The sequence below is a fragment of the Hyaena hyaena genome, unplaced genomic scaffold, assembly GCF_003009895.1.
Source record: "Hyaena hyaena isolate Hyena2069 unplaced genomic scaffold, ASM300989v1 scaffold_78, whole genome shotgun sequence".
NCBI lineage: Eukaryota > Metazoa > Chordata > Mammalia > Carnivora > Hyaenidae > Hyaena > Hyaena hyaena.
Genome location: NW_024080710.1, coordinates 2,139,849 through 2,156,804, shown reverse-complemented (window position 1 = coordinate 2,156,804; position 16,956 = coordinate 2,139,849). Strand labels below are relative to the sequence as shown.

At 36.6% G+C, this 16,956-nt stretch overlaps 1 protein-coding gene across 6 annotated transcripts in view; it reads left to right on the top strand.

Annotated features, from left to right (window-relative positions):
• MAPK8 (mitogen-activated protein kinase 8) overlaps positions 1–16,956 on the top strand; it is a 105,139-nt gene that overhangs the window by 64,115 nt on the left and 24,068 nt on the right. For all 6 annotated transcript variants that reach the window (XM_039233686.1, XM_039233690.1, XM_039233687.1 and 3 more), the window contains 3 exons: positions 1,386–1,515; positions 7,524–7,582; positions 7,674–7,812. In XM_039233686.1, coding sequence (XP_039089617.1) covers positions 1,386–1,515; positions 7,524–7,582; positions 7,674–7,812 — 328 coding nt within the window. The remainder of the gene's footprint in view (positions 1–1,385; positions 1,516–7,523; positions 7,583–7,673; positions 7,813–16,956) is intronic.

Below are 16,956 nucleotides of genomic sequence, written 5' to 3'. Positions count from 1 at the left end.
TCCTTGGATACAAAATAGTACAACCTACTCAGATACTTTTGAACCTTTAGAATTTTGAAATACTACTTTTAACACATAAAAAATTAATAGGAATGAATTTAATGGTTAAATATAAATCATACTTTATCTGAAACAATCAAAACTACTACTAATCATTTTCAGTGACCCCCTAATGATGTTGTTTTTTAATTTGGGGAGAACATATACATAAATATGGTATTTTTCTAACTCAAGAGTATAATATTTATGTCTGCTTTGCTGTGTATATGTATATATATAGAAAATAAGTTATGGCCTATATATTATGTATAGATGTGTCCATTTATGCCAGAGTACGAATTTCTTAATACATATTTTTTCAGTACATTTGATACAGTGAGATAGCTAGAGAGCAAACTCAGGTTTTCAGTTGGATGAGAGAATAATTTTAATCCGTAGTGTGCCAACTTTCCAAATACCATATAAACAGAAGTCTTAACGTATGTTTGGTAGTTCAGTATGAAAAGCATAACCTCATGTCTTAGTCTTTTGGTCTTAGCTTTGCTTTTCTGTCTTACCTTGGGTAAATTACTTATTAACCTCTGGCAGTGGTGAATTCAAATGATTTTAAAAGTCTCTTTTAATAATACCATTCTGTAATTTTAAGATACTTTACCTTATTTGTGCTTTACTTTCTCTGATTTGTCATTTGTAGAATATGATGTTTAGTCAGTGTCATATGGTAAAGATACAAAGAGTAATGGGTATGATGTTGCTTATGTCACAGAATTATGTGTTTCAGTAACAGTTATGAAGCATCTTCTAATGTCCTGAAATCTAGCATTCATATCTATAAGCTTGATTTTTTAATAACCTTTTATATAGCTCTGTATATATGTTCTTTCCTCTTTCTGTATTCATTTTGTTGTGTACAAAGAAGATGGAAGTGATCTACTTATGTAGAATTCTTCAGAAAGTATTTTGGGTAGAATTTATGACCACACGTAGTCTTTAATCCTGTTTTTCCTTGGTGTAGGTGCAGGGTGAAGGATTCATTAGGCTTTAAGTTATGTATTCGGCCTGAGTACTCATTAAACGTTTATGCATTGAGTGCCCATTGTATGCTTGGTACATCTTGGAGGACCCCCAACAAACAAGTATAGTTTCTGTCTTCACAGTCCCTTGTCTCTTTGAATCCATTAGCATTTTAAGAAACAGTTAATAGTGCTATACATTTTTGGAATATGCTGTAATAGGTAGAGTAGAAACATGTTGACTGTCAACCACTGGAAATTGATACAGTTCCATTTATCTTTGGAGAAAGTAAGGAGTCTGCATGAATGTTTCATAAATTCAGTTTTGCAGATTTTAAAACTTTTTTGTTGATTTTGAATTTCTTGTTACAGTGCAGCTTATGACGCCATTCTTGAAAGAAATGTTGCAATCAAGAAGCTGAGCCGGCCGTTTCAAAATCAGACTCATGCTAAACGGGCTTACAGAGAATTAGTTCTAATGAAATGCGTTAATCACAAAAATGTAAGTGAAACATGTGAGAAAATGTTGTAAGTATAGATGAAATCAAGATTTGTTCATGAGTATATAACTATCAAAACCTTTAAAATATTAGGTGTTTTAAATTGTTCTTCTGGCTTGAAACATTATTTAAAAGGGATACATATCTACAGTGTGATTTTTTTTTCTCAATTTTATTAAATTATATCAAAAGAAAAACAGTTGCTGAAATTTAGATTGTGTAATTTCCTTATAATTCAAAAGGATTTTAAAAGAGGTAGTTGTTTTAGAAGAGCTTGATTTAGGCTTGACCTCATCTTCTGCTTTTGTTTTCTGGCAGGCTGACATTTCAGAAAACTGTAGCCTTAACACAGAGATGAAACTGTTCCATTTTACTTTGACAATGGTATTTTATTTAGTATTGGATATAAAATTGAAATAATTTCTCCCTACCCCACTCCCACTTTTTAAAGTGATGCTGATACTTGCTGGTCACTTTAAGGTGAAGATAGTGATTTTATGGAGCAGTTTAGCAAAAACTTCAGAAGATACTTAAATGAAATTAGGAAAGCTTCCTAATTCTTTTTCCTAATGATTGTACAGACTTAAGCATCTAACTTTCGTTAATTTTGAGAACTGTTACACTTTTTTAAAACTTTAAGCATACTTTTATGATTATTTCAATGGAATGATTTTTATAAGCTAAGGAAATAAACTATGAGTGAGTTATGCAAGGGACAGTTTTATGAAGTACTAAACCAGAAGCATCTGACTGGAGATGTTTCGTGATATTTGTCTAGAGGAGTTTATAAAATACAGTAAGCTTCATGCTTTCTGATTGGAGATAATACACTTTACCACATTTTGAGAGCTAACTGCAAGCATCTGTGCACTGGAATTACTAGTCACTGACGGGAAAGGATGAGGCTCCTTATTTGGGGGAACTTACTACAGTGTTATTTTGAAGACACATAGTGAAATACCAAATATGATAAAGCATTAGAGGTTTGATTGTCATATCGTGGTGGATGGAAAATAAGTGTTGAGATTTCATGGGAGAGAATATTGCATGAGCTTTCATGAAATGGGAACACTTTGGGGAAGGGTGACCCTAGACTAATTCTTAAAAATAGGGTAAAAATTAGATTGTTAAAGGAAAAGGGTCTCCCAGAGAGGAAGAACAGTGTTTAAAAAGAGATACAGGTGATAGTCAGTGACAGTGAAGAAGTGTGTCACCATTCTTGTTCTAGATGGGAGCCAGCCATGTAGCTTGTCTGGGTTTTGCTAGTAGTCTCCTGCTCTCAGATGGAGCTGCTCATGGTCCTTGTAGCCTGTTTTGTGGCAATGATGGTGATGATATTGCCTTAGTTTTGCACTGGGGACGTGGTCAGTGACTCCCTATTTCCTGAGCCGGGTGACTCCAAAAATAGATAGTTCCATTGACTAAATGGAGGGCATGGAAAGCTTGTTTTACATATGTAACCCTCTGCTCGGGGTGGCGAGATCCACACAGGCAGTACCCTTGGCACCTAGAAGAGTGCTGACGTAGAGTAGATGCTCCACCCATATTTGTTCAGATAATGAATGTAAAACTAAATACAGTTGATTGAACAAAGTGAGCATTAGGGATGCTGACCCCATGTGTAGTTGAGATCTATATATAACTTTCAACAACCCCAGACTTAACTATTAATAGCCTACTATTGACTGGAAACCTTACCAATAATATAAACAGTTGATCAATACATATTTTGTGTATCACATGTATCCCTTTTTTTAAAAACAATTTTACTTATTTTGAGAGAAAGCACGAGTTATGGAGGGGCATGAAAGAGAGAGAGAGAGAGAGAGATTGATAGAATCCTAAGCAAGCTCTGCGGTGTTAATGCAGAACTCGATGCAGGACTTGAACTCAGGAACCATGAGATCATGACCTGAGCTGAAACCAAGAGTTGGATGCTTAACTGACTGAGCCCCCCAGGCGCCCGTCTATGTATTATATTCTTACAATAAAGCAAGCTAGAGAAAAAATGTTATTAAAATCATAATGAAAATTCTTACACAGTACTGTGCTGTATTTATTGAAAAAATCCATGTGTAAGTGAACCCACATAGTTTAAACCCATGTTGTTCAATGGTCAATTATGTATAAGGAAACCAGGAATTTTGGAATTTTTACACCCCTGATGAATGGATGTTTTTGTAATGCCTTGCCTTTTCAGCAGTTTCATGTTTTACACAGATTAATCTCATCATTGGTCTCATAAGCATGTTTTTTTCCCACCCATCTCTTCTTTATTTTATTTTATTGTGGTAAAGTACACATAACATAAAACTCACTATCTTAGCCATTTTAAGCATATAGTTCAGTGGTACTAAGTACATTAATATTGTTGTGCTTTTCTTACTATTTTCATAGATGCTTTTGTTTGTCAACTTGGTCACATATCTCTGAACACACTCATATGTCACCTATCACACAGTACTTCATGACTGATTGAATCCTTTAAGAGGAACTGAGGCTTGTCATCTCCTCCTAACCGTAAACATTGTAGTCCTGTTTGGAAGTCAGGTCGCCATTTGGTTCACATTGTCTTAGCAGATTATTCTTTGTCACAGGTCTGCTAATAGGTCGCATCTTTCTCATCTTTTACTTTCTTTTTTTCATAATAAAGATTTTATTTTTAGGTACTCACTACACCCAACATGGCACTTGAACTTTTATTAAAACCTTACAATCAAGAGTCGCATGTTCTTCGGACTGAGTCAGCTAGGTGCCCCCCATCTTTTACTTTCTTTTTATCATTTGCTTTTGAAGATTAAGTATAATACTTTCTGTTTCTCCCTAGAATTTTACATATGAAATCTGGCTTCTCTTCCCAGACTGTTGGGGATAGCTTTTTCCTTTGTTCTGACTTTTCATTTGTTGTCTTCACTTCCCAGTTTTGCTCAGGATGTCTTCATAATAGCTGGATGAGTTTATTAGTGACCTTTGTTTATGTAGCGGAAATTGCTTGTGTAACTAAAAAGTTATCGATGTCTCCTGAATTCTTCATCTTGTTCACATGGATATTATGATTGGAGACATTTTCACAATGCCTTTTCGAAATCTTCATAAACTTATTTGGTCACATTTCTGATCAGCTATTCTTTGTTGTCATTGTTGTTTTATTCACAGAACAAAGTACAGTTTCTCAGTGAATTTTTACCTGCTCCTAGTAAGTGTTACTTCTTTCACATACTTCTATAACCCCCACTTAATCAGTCCTTGACACTTTTGTTTGGCTGTCTAGTCTATGATTGATATAATTTCCTTTATTTTCCTTTTTTGGGGAAAAAAGACCACTTTCTGTCTTAATTTTTTATTTTATAACACCTTTATTGAGATACAGTTCACATAAATGTATAATTCATTTAATGTGTGTAATTCAATGGTTATTAGTGTATTCATCGATGTATATGACTGTCTACAGGCAGTTCTAGAACATTGTCATCACCTCAGAAAGAATCTGTGTATTGTTTAGCTCTCATTTTCCTGTCTCCTATCCCCCTTAGCTCTAAGCAATTACTCATCTCTTATTTTTGTGTTTTTGTCATCTTTAACACTTCTTTTCTACTGTAGGATTTCTCAGATAAGAACAGTTTTACTATTGCTACAAGTCTGTAGATGTGTAGTTCATCTAATTGGTAGTCAGGAATTAATTCATTTAGAGCAGCTAGGTGCATTCTTATTATCACTTTCCCTAACTTGAACAAATTTGTTAGACCTTTTCTGATCTGAAATTCTTTTTTCTGAATTTATTCACTGAACAAATATTTGAATGCCTTTTATAAGCAAAGCTTTATGCTTAGATGAATGACATAGATTCTACCCTCATGAAGTTTGTCTAGAAAAATATTCCCATCCCTAAGTATATTTGTCAGTAAACATTTAAGAAATGTGTGTCAGGCCTACGGCCATACCACCCTGAACGCGCCCGATCTCGTCTGATCTCAGAAGCTAAGCTGGGTCGGGCCTGGTTAGTACTTGGATGGGAGAAAGAGGATGAGATGTGAAGTAAGAAATGTTTGTCAGTTATCTCCCTGTGGTGCTAGGGCCGTAAAAGGGAATAATTCTTTCCAACAAGGATCCTGGTGTGATTGGGATGAGGCTGTCATGAAAATGAGTCTATACTACAGTGTGTTAAATGCCATAACAACATATAAGATTGTGGGAACAAAGTAAAGAGAATATTCAGTAATCTGTCAAGGACTAGAGGTTGTCAGACTCTACAAAAGACATCAATTTTGAAAGTAACAGAATTTAGCAGGTAAATATGACAAGTATTGGGAACACTATATTTAAAGGCATTCAGAGTTTTTAAATATATCGCTGTTTAAACTAATTTAGTATGGGTAAAGTATCTGCTTTAATAGAGAGCTTAGCAGGAGACAAAGTGGGTTGATATTCTGTCATGGAAGGCTTTGAATGTTCTTACTGCAAGGGAGTTTGGGAAATTTTTTTTGCTGGTATTAAGTTTTTGAAGAGGTGAGTAATATCAGGTCTTTCTTTTACCATATTATAGGCAGTAAAATGGTAGTTGGATTTGTAGAAAACCATTGTTAGGGAACCTAACGTCAGAAGTAATTACAGTACGGACAGTCTAGATGAGATGTCAGAATCCTTTACCGATACAGTAGCTCAGGGAATTGGAAAGAAGTGGTTGAAGCTCAGACTGACAGTGGAATGGAATAGTATTCTTTTTAACATTTATTATGGTGAAAATACTGAAAAAGGAGTCAAAAATTACTCTGAACTGCCTTTGTAAAAGAGAAGGCACTCTGGAAAAGTAAAGGGTTTGGATAGGAATGCTAATGAGTTCAATTTTATATTCTTTGTGAGACTTTCCTGTGAAGTGGCAATGTGTATTTGAAACTTCTAAACTAAGCAGGGACTTTTAATGTATATTTGGAAACTATCCAACATAGACATGTTTAGAGAAAAAGATATATTGCCCAGGGAAAGGGTACAGATAGAGAAAAGAAATGGATTAAAGGTAGAATGGTGGGAAAGAGGGCATGTCTGTGGATGAACCAGAGAATAAACTGGGAATGAGGAAAACTGGGAAAGTTCAGTATTATGAAAAACTGAGGGCATTAGGGGTAGGGCTGAGTTATATACAGATACTAGATTAGATAAGAGTTGATGGAAGGTCTTTAACATTTGCTCATAAATTGGGGTGCCTGGGTGGTTCAGTTGGTTAAGCATTGACTTGGGGCTCAGGTCATGATCTTGCAGTTCCTTAGTTCGAGCCCTGCATTGGGCTTTGTGCTGACAGCTCAGAGCCTGGAGCCTACTTCATATTCTGTGTCTCCCTCTCTCTGCTCTTCGTCCACTCATGTCCTGTCTCTGTCTCTCAAAAATTAATAAATATTAAAAACAATTTTAAAAATTTGCTATAAATTATGTAGAGGATTATATAATATAGGTCCTTATAAGTGAGTATTCATAAATGGAATGGATATGTGGAGCTCTTCTGTTGGTACATTTCTTTTAAAGACTTTTAAGAGCATTTTTAGGTTCATGGCAAAAATTGAGAGGAAGGTACAGAGACCTCCCATGTACTCCCTTCCCCCACACATGCGTAGCCTCCCTCATTATTCATTTCCCCCACCAGACTGGTACATTCGTTATAATCATGAACCTACAGTGATAGAGTCCATAGTTTACATTAGGGTTCTCTTTTGGTATTGTACACTCTGTGGATTTGGACAAATGTGTAATGATATAATATCTACCATTATAGTATCATGCAGACTATTTTCACCCCCCTAAAGATCCTATGTGGTCTGGTTCCCTCTCTACCCCTAATCTCTGGCCATAAAGTTTTATTAAGTAAAATAAGAGATGACTTGGGCTTAGAACATAAGGTTTCAATATTTTTACACCAATGGTAGATTTTTTTTAAACACATGTATTTGCAGTTCCTAAATGAAAGTATTATTAAGCAGCAGCGGTGTCTAATTTTTCTGTCTCTCTGCTTTTCCCACAGATAATTGGCCTTTTGAATGTTTTCACACCACAGAAATCCCTAGAAGAATTTCAAGATGTGTAAGTGTGATAATTAAGATTTTTTACATTCGTTCATTATTCTTAGATTGTTGCTGTACACTCTAGCTGTGATCTTTTCTCACCCATGAAGTTACATAGTCATGGAGCTCATGGATGCAAATCTTTGCCAAGTGATTCAGATGGAACTAGATCATGAAAGAATGTCCTACCTTCTCTATCAGATGCTGTGTGGAATCAAGCACCTTCACTCTGCTGGAATTATTCATCGGGTTAGTAGAAAAAAATTATCATCATGTTCTTTTTTTAATTACTGAGGTGACATTCACGTAACATAAAATTAGCCATCTTTTAAAGGGTTCAATTCATTGATATTTAGTACATTCACAACATTGTACAACCACCCATTGTAAAATTTCAAAGTATTTTCATTGCCCCAAAAGAAAACGTGATACCTGTTAACAGTCAGTTTCTCTCTCTCTTTCTCCCTCTTTCCCTCTCTCTGTTTCTCTGTCTCTCTCTGTCTCTCTCTCTCTCTGTGTCTATCTGCCTCTCTACCTGCCTGCCTCTCTCTCTCTCTCTCTTTCTCTCTCTCTCTCTCCTTCTCTTTCTCCTCAACCTCTGACCTCATACCAATCTGCTTTCTTTGTCTATGGATTTATCTCTTTTGGTACTTCATATTAAATGGAATCATAATATGTGATCTTTGGTGTCGTCTTTACTGTAGCATAATGTTGTCAATCTCATTCATGTTGTAGCATGTATCAATAGTTTGTTCCTTTTTATGACTGAATAATATTGCAGTGTATGCATTTATTACATTTTATTTATCCTTTCATCCATTGATAGACATTTGGGTTATTTTTACCTTAGCTTTTGTGGATAGTGCTGCTGTGAACATTCATGTACAAGTATTTGTCTGAGTTCTGTTTTCAATTACTTTGGGTATCTTCCTAGGATTGGATCATATGGTAATTGTTTTTTTAACTTTTAGAAGAACTGCCACATTGTTTCCAATAGTGACCATACCATTTTCCATTCCCAGCAGCAGTGTGTGAAGGTTCTGATTTGTCCAAATCTTTGCCAGTACTTAATTGACTCTTATTCTAACCAATCTAGTGAGTACAGAGTGATATCTCCATGTGATTTGCATTTCCCTAATGACTAAAGATGTTGAATGTTTTCATATGCTTGTTGGTCATGTGTATATCATCTTGGGAGAAACGTCTATTCAAGTCGTTTGCCCTTTTTTTGATGGAGTTATCTTTTCATTGTTGAGTTATAGAAGTTCTTCATATATTCTGGATCCTAAATACTAGACCCTTATCATATATGTGATTTATAAATATCTTCTCCCATTTTGTTTATTTTCACTTTCTTGATATTCTTTGATGTACAGAAGTTTTTTAATTTTCATGAAATTCAAGTATCAGAATTATGTGGAACTGCTGTAAAGACAGAGACCAATGGAATAGAATTAAGAGTCCAGAAATAAAATCACATATCTATTGCCAACAGAGTTTCAACAAAGGTGCAAAAGGCCAATTGGGAAACAGTAATTCTCTTTAAGAAATGGTGCTGGGACACTGGATTTCCACAGCAAAATAATGAATTTGGACCTTATCTCACATCAGACACAAAAATTAACTCAAAATGGGTCAGTAACCTGAACATAAGGAGCAAAAACTATGAAACTCTTAGAAGAAAATACAAAGATTAAGCTAAACTTTAATGATTTGACAATGAATTCTTAAAGATGATACCAAAAGCACAATCAACCAAAGAAAAAACTAGCTTTGTAGTAAGTTTTGAAATGGGGAAGTATGAGTCTTTTTTAATATTGTTTTGACTATTCAGTGTCCTTTGTGATTCCATCTGAATTTGGTTATCAGCTTTTCCATTTTGGCAGAAAAGTCATTGGAATTTTATTTATTTATTTTTTAAGGTTTGTTTATTTTTGAGAAGGGAGGTGGGCAGAGAGAGAGAATCCCAAGCAGGCTCCGTACTGACAGTGCAGGGGCTCAAACTCATGAACCATAAGATCATGACCTGAGCTTGATTGAAGTCAGACACTTAACTAATTGAGCCACCCAGGTGCCCCAAGCCATTAAAATTTTAATAAAGATTTCATTCATTGGGGGCCCTTGGGTGGCTCAATCAGTCACGTTTCCCTCTTGCTTTTGGCTCAGCTCTTGATCCCAGGGTTGTGGGATTGAGCCCCACAAAGTGCTCTGTGTTGACAGCAGGGAGCCTGCTTGAGATTTTCTCTCTCCCTCTTTCTGCCCCTCCCCTGCTTGCTTGTGTGCATGCACACATTCTCTCTTTCTCAAAATAAAGAAAAATAAGCTTAAAAAAATATTTCATTCATTGAATCTGTAGATTGCTTGGGTAGTTTTGCCATTTAACTATATTTAGTATTTCAATTCATGGACACTGAATGTGTCTTTCCATTTATTTAGGTTGTATTAGTCTGCTTGGGCCCCCTTAACAAAAAGTACCACAGACTCAGCTTCTTAAACAGCAGCTATGAAATTGCCCTCTGAGCTCTGCTTTTTCTGTATTCCCTAAAATTTGTATGTTGTATTTTCATTTTCATTCATCTCAAAGTATTTTCTGATTTTCCTTTTGAATTATTCTTTGCCCCATTGGTTGTTTGAGAGTCTGCTGTTTAATTTCCACAAATTTATGAATTTTCCAGATTTCCTTTTCCTTGATTTCTGGCTTCATTCCATTGTGGTCAGAGAAGATACATTGTATGCTTTCAGTCTTTTAAAATTTATTGAGACTAGTTCTGTCACCTGACATGTAGTCAGTTCTGGAGACTATTCCACGTGCACTGTTTTGGAGGAAGTATTCCATAGATGTCTGTTACATCTAGTTGCTTTATAGTATTGTTCACATTCTTTATTTCCTTATTGATCTTCTGCATAGTTGTTTGTCCATTAATGAAAGTAGGTATAGACACCTTCAACTTTTATTGTGTAACTCTCTGTTTCTCCCTTCAGTCATATTCATTTGTGCCTATGTTTTGGGGCTTTGTTGTTTATAATTGCTATATCTTCTTGAGGGATTGATGTTTTTATTAATATTTATTGTCCTCTATTGCCCCTTGTAACAGTTTTTGTTTTTAAGTTTTATTTTTATTTAAGTAATCTCTACACCCAACACCCAACATGGGGCTCAAACTCCCAACTCTGAGGTCAGGAGTTGCATGCTTTTCCTATTGAGCCAGCTAGGCACCGCCTCCCGCCCCTCCTTGTAACAATTTTTACTAATAGTCTATTTTGTCGGATACTAGGTTAGCTGTTCCACCTCTTTTTTGGCTTCTATTGGCTTGAAATATCTTTTTCCATTCTTTCACTTTGTTTGTGCCTTTGATTCTAAAGTGAATGCAATGCAATTAATTGATAAGGAAGAATTTACTTCTGCCACCATGCTGTTTGTTTTCTATATGTTGTATCTCTTTGTTTCTCAATCCCTCCATTGCTTTTTTGCTTTTTTTTGTGTTTAATTGCTTTTTTGGTAGTGTGTCATTTGATTATTTACTAATTTCCTTTTCTGTGTCGTTTTCAGTCATTTTCTTAAAGGTTACCATTAAGATTGCAAAATTAGTCTCTTCAATTGATAACAAAATCTATTTTGAATTATTACAACCTTAATAGTATACAAAAACTCTGCTCCTATATACAGTCTGTTCTCCCATTATGTTAGAGTTGTCACAAATTACATATTTATGTGCCGTGTGCCCAATAAGATAGATATGTAATTATTGTTCAATACATTTGTCTTTTAAATCATATTGGGAAAAAAATAGGAGTTAGAAACCCAAAACACAGTAATACTGACCTTTGTATTTATCTATGTAATAATTTTTACCAGTCTTATTTCTTCTTACAGCTTCAATTTTTTTAGTGTCCTTTTTTTCCTACCTGAAGGACTCCCTTTAGCATTTCTTATAGGGCAGGTGTAACTAGCAACAAACTCCCATAGCTGTATCAAAGTGTCTTAATTTTCTTCTTTACTTTCGAAGGACAGTTTTGCTAGATAATGGAATTTTTGTTTGGATGTTTTTTCATTTAGCAGTTTGAAAGTGTCTTCCCACTGCCTTTTGGCACTTGTAATTGCTTTTGAGAAATCAATTGTTAATACCATTGAGGATCTCTTATAAGTGACAAGTTGCTTCTTCTTGATTCTTAAGATTCTCATTTTGTCTTTGGCTTTGAACAGTTTTATTATAATATGTCTCAGTGAATATCTCTTTGCTTTTATCCTTGGTGTTCATTGAGCAGCTTGGATGTATAGATTTATGTCTTTCATTAAATTTGGACGTTTTTACTCATTATTCTTTCAAATATTTTTTCTGCCCCTTTTTCTTTTCCCTCTTATTTGAGACTTATGTGTATGTTGTATTCTTGAATGTGTGCCATGTCTTGTTTTCTTCAACTTCTGTGTTTTGTCATAGGCAAAATAGGTTATTCAGTTGCCTTGCAGTTTTTTTTTTTTTTTTAAATGTTTTATTTATTTCTAGGAGAGAGAGAGAGAGACAGCGTGAGCAGGGGAGGGTCAGAGAGAGAGGGAGTCACAGACTGAAACAGGCTCCAGGCTCTGAGCTGGCAGTCAGCACAGAGCCCGACGCGGGGCTCGAACCCACGAACCGCGAGATCATGACCTAAGCGAAAGTCGGATGCTCAACCGACTAAGCCACCCAGGCGCCCCTTTTTTTTTTTTTTTTTTTTTTTAGTTGCCTTGCAGTTTTGTTTTGTTTTGAGAAATGCCTCCTGTCTATCCCAAAACTAGAGTCCCACGCTGAGAATGTTGGCTGCTTTCTTCAAGACCCTCCCGTCCAGCCAGGAAGATGGGTAGGACAAGGACTAGTGAAAACACCACACCTCTTTCCTATTGTTTTTAAGTTGCCTTTTTCTCAATTCTAGGTTTACTTGGTTGATGTGAACATTTGACTGTTTTCCAGATTTCTGAAAAAGTATCTTGAACCATTTTGCTCTGCTCTTTGGTGTTTCTGTGGAGCAGTCTACTCTTCCATTTCTGCTGACATATTCTGGGGGTGTTGTACTTCACTGGTATATGGAGTAGTATAATCTTAGTTTTGCTCTGAAATGAGGCAGTATATAAATATCCTGCTATCATTATCAGTTATATAAAACTGAGTATTCATCAGAATTGTGTTTCTCAGATGTTCAGAAATATTTCATACTTTTGTAATCTGTTTTTAATTGCATTATTGACATGTAATTCACATACCATACAATTTGTAAAGTATATAATTGTTTACTATATTTGAAGATTGCACAAGCATCACTACAATCTAATTTTAGAACGTTTTCACCGCACTTAAAGAAATCCTGTACCTGTTAGCCTTCCATTCCTGTTATTCTCTGTTCCCTTTACTCCCAGCCCCACACGACTACTAACCTACTTTCCGTCTCCATATATATGCCTGTTCTCGACATCTCATGTAAGTGGAATTATATATAATATGTGTTCTGTGTCTGGCTTCTTTTCCCTAGCATAATGTTCTCAAGATTCATCCCTCTGTGTATTATGTGTCAGTACTTCATTCCTTGTATTGCCAAATAATAGTTTGCTTTATAGATATATACCTATACCACATTTTGTTTATCCATTCATCACTTGAGGGACATTTGGGTTGTTAACCATTTTTTTGGTTATGAGCAATGCTGACGTGAACAGATGTGTGCCAAGTTTTTATGTGGACATGTGATTTTGTATTTTAGTTTTAATTCTAGCTTATTCTTAGAAAAGTATAGCATTTAATTTGAGAGAAATTTCTTGAAAAGTATTTAATTCATTGGAATTCTATCTTTCCTCTGACCTACCTTGTGGCAAATAATAGAACTAAAAATAAAAACAGATTTGTGCTCAGATTAACTATTTTAAGACCATTATGTATGTGAGACATGTAGCTTATCCTTAATTATTCTGACTGAATTGTTTTGTATATTGCATATGCAACTGCTGTAATACTATGCCTGATGCCATCTTTAAGCCGCATAGGCGATCTCTCTTTAAATGGGAAGGTGTATTATCTTCCTCATCCCATATTCATATTCTGTGAGAGGCACATGAGTTAAACTTCTGGGTTTGTTGTTGTTGTTGTTATTGTTGTTTTGCTTGTTTCTTTTGCTCTGTGGACCAGGACAGTGATCTGCCACCATGGAAGTGAATTTGATTTTAGTAAAGTAAAATCTCCCATACAAAAAATTTTCAGATTAATGAGGGTAACGTGGGTAAAACAGAAATCACAGACCACATGTTAGAAGGTAGGAAACAAAAGAAATAGCAAGAAACATAAAAAGGAAACAGTAAATTACAGAAGACCAATATATAACATAATGGGTAAAGGGGATTAACCCCTTAATGAACATAGTTCAGATTTTGACCCACAAAACCACCACCACCAGCTGTGTGTTTCTGTAATGCAGACAGTTGTAGCTAGCTTTCCAAAGGCTGAAAGCAGAGTCATTGGCAAAGATGTACTGGGAAAATGAAACATGAAAACAAGAATAACTCTATAGTCAGGTAACTTGAATATCGTAGAGCCAGTGAGAAAGCGTTTCTCAGTGACTTTGTAAGGATAAAAGGTGTAATACACTTAATTAGGCTAGTAACTGTCAAGAACTTTATACATGAAGTGGAGTTACAATACACAGAGTTAAAACTGTGGAAAATAGAAAAATTACATAAACACAATAGTATTGGGATACTTTTAAAAATTTTTTTGTTTAATGTTTGTTTATTTTTGAAAGAATAAGGGAGCAAGAGCAGGGGAGGGGCAGAAAGAGAGGGAGACACAGAATCCGAAGCAAGCTTCAGGCTCCGAGCCATCACAGACACAGACACAGAGCCCGATGTGGGACTGGAACCCACAAACTGCAAGATCATGACCTGAGCTGAAATTGGATTCTTAACTGACTGAGCCACCCAGGCCCGCCAGTATTAGGATATTTTAACATACTCCCTTAGTGTGAATAGATAACGTGGTAAAAATAAGTACAACTGTAAAACATTTACATAATAAATTTGGGCTAATAGACATACTAGGATATGTTACCTATGAAAAATATGCCTTTATCTTAGGTCAGGCTATCTGGGAAACCGTCTCTAGGACAGATACACATGTAAGAAGTCTGTTGGGGAGCCCCCTCAGGATCAACAGCTTTAAGGGAGTAAAGGAAGTAAAACTGGACAGAGGGAGAAAGGGATTTGGATGCAATCACACCAGAGGCTTCAGCTGTTGACTTAAGTGGACTTTTGCTCTGGGGAGCAGCAGGACACTGGAAAAAGTGGCTCTCTGTGGCTGAAGGCAGTTCCTGGAGAGAATTGCTGCAAACTCAGCACCCAACGCTAGCAGCAGCTAGAAGAATGAGTGCTTCAGTCCTGAACCAGAGATCAGAACAGGCACCACGGGACCCACTGTAGGACATCTCTGGTGCCACTTGTTCCACTTCCTCCGTACAGTACATTCTGGAGACTGTTCCTCAGGTCTGTTCCTTGAGTAAGTTTTAAGAAGTTTAATGGGATAAACTACAGCACCATCTCCTGTAGCTGGTCCTGAGGCCACAAGTGGTGCTCATCTACTACTAATTTTAAATACCTGTCACCCCTGGGTGCCTGGGTGGCTCAGTCGGTTAGGCATCCGACTTCAGCTCAGGTCATGATCTCATCGTTCGTGGGTTTGAGCCCCGTGTCAGGCTCTATGCTGACAGCTGGAGCCTGAAGCCTGCTTCAGATTCTGTGTCTCCCTCTCTGTCTGCCCCTCCCATGCTTGTGCTCTGTCTCTCTCGAAAAGAAATAAACATTAAAAAAAAAAAATTAGATACCTTTCACCCCATCCTAATACCTTTGCTGATCTAAAATCACTTACTTGGTAAAATAATCTGAATTTTCATCCCTTAGGGTTTCAGTACAAGTCAGGGCAGGGAGTGGGGTTCCACATAGTCAGAGATCCAAGCTCCACCATCTACATAGTTGCTAGTCATTGTGTTTGATGAAGAGAAAGCTAGGTGGTATGTACTGGCTCTTCTGTGCTTTGGCCTGGAAGTGACACATATCACTTCTGCTCTGAGCCCATTGGGAGAACTAGTCATGAGGCCCTGCTTAATTATAAGGGACAGGTAAATGTGGAGAGGCAGGCTTCAAAATGATGGTGAACATTAGTTTCTGCCATATTCTCCCTTTCAGAGTATCAAACATTTCTTTGCCCCCTTTATTCTACACACAGTACACTCACCCCCTGCATAGGGGAGGTAATTCAAAGTCCTAGTCTATCAAGGTATTTATTTTACAAGTGACACATGGTAATCTCTACTTCAGATCCAGACATTGCTCCTTTTAGTCCAAAAACTAAAATGGAGGTAAAATGACCAGATTATCTGGTCACTCCTGTTTGCTCCCCCTACCGCCATTCCCTAGATAACGTTGGTCACACGAGGTCAGAGTAACCACAGTAAACAATTGCATTTGGGAAATGGAAAAATTCAGACATTGGTTATTTGTAATTTGGAATTCTGTTGGGCAGGCATTGTGAGTGTCACTTCCCTTGGGGATGAGAAATATTCCTTGGTTAGTTCTGCACGGAACACTCTGTCCACAGTTCTCTGCTATGTGAAGAGCCCTTCTTTTCTACTGTCCTTTTAAATATATCTGAAGTGTGTATTTGGAAATGTGTTCTGGGCACCTGGGTGGCTCAGTCAGTTGAGTGTCTGACTCTTGATTTCAGCTCAGGTCATGGACTCACCATTCGTGGGTTCAGGCCCCACATTGGGCTCCTCACTGACATCACAGAGCCTACTTGGGATTCTCTCTCTTTCCCTCCTTCCCCCACTTGCGTGCTGTCTTTTTGTGTCAGAATAAATAAGTAAATAAACTTTAAAAAAAAAAATGTGTTCTCCTTGGGGGCTGCTCAGCTTTGTCAGCTTACTATCTGTAAAAAATTGAGGGGCCCAAGTGTCATTTGAAGGCAGCCCTTCTCAAACTGGACATTGTTGATGTTATAGATGAAGAATTTTTTCATTTGAGGAGCTGTCCTGTGCCATATAGAATGTTTAGCAGCATTCCTGGCCTCTACCCACTAGATCCCACCAGTATTTCCCAGTTATGACAACCAAAAATTTCTCTGGACATTGCCAAATATCCCTTGAGGGCAAAACTGCCCAGAATTGAGAGCTACTGTTTTAAAGCTAGAAGAGTCACAGGCTAATGGAGGTGTTTTTTTTTTTTTTTAAGTTTATTTATTTAATTTTGAGAGAGAAAGAAGGGCAAAGAGAAAGAAGGATAGAGAGAGAATCCCAAGCAGGTTCTATTCTGTCAGTGTGGAGTCTGACATGGGGCTTGAACCCATAAAACGTGAGATCATGGCCTGGGCTAAAGTTGGATGC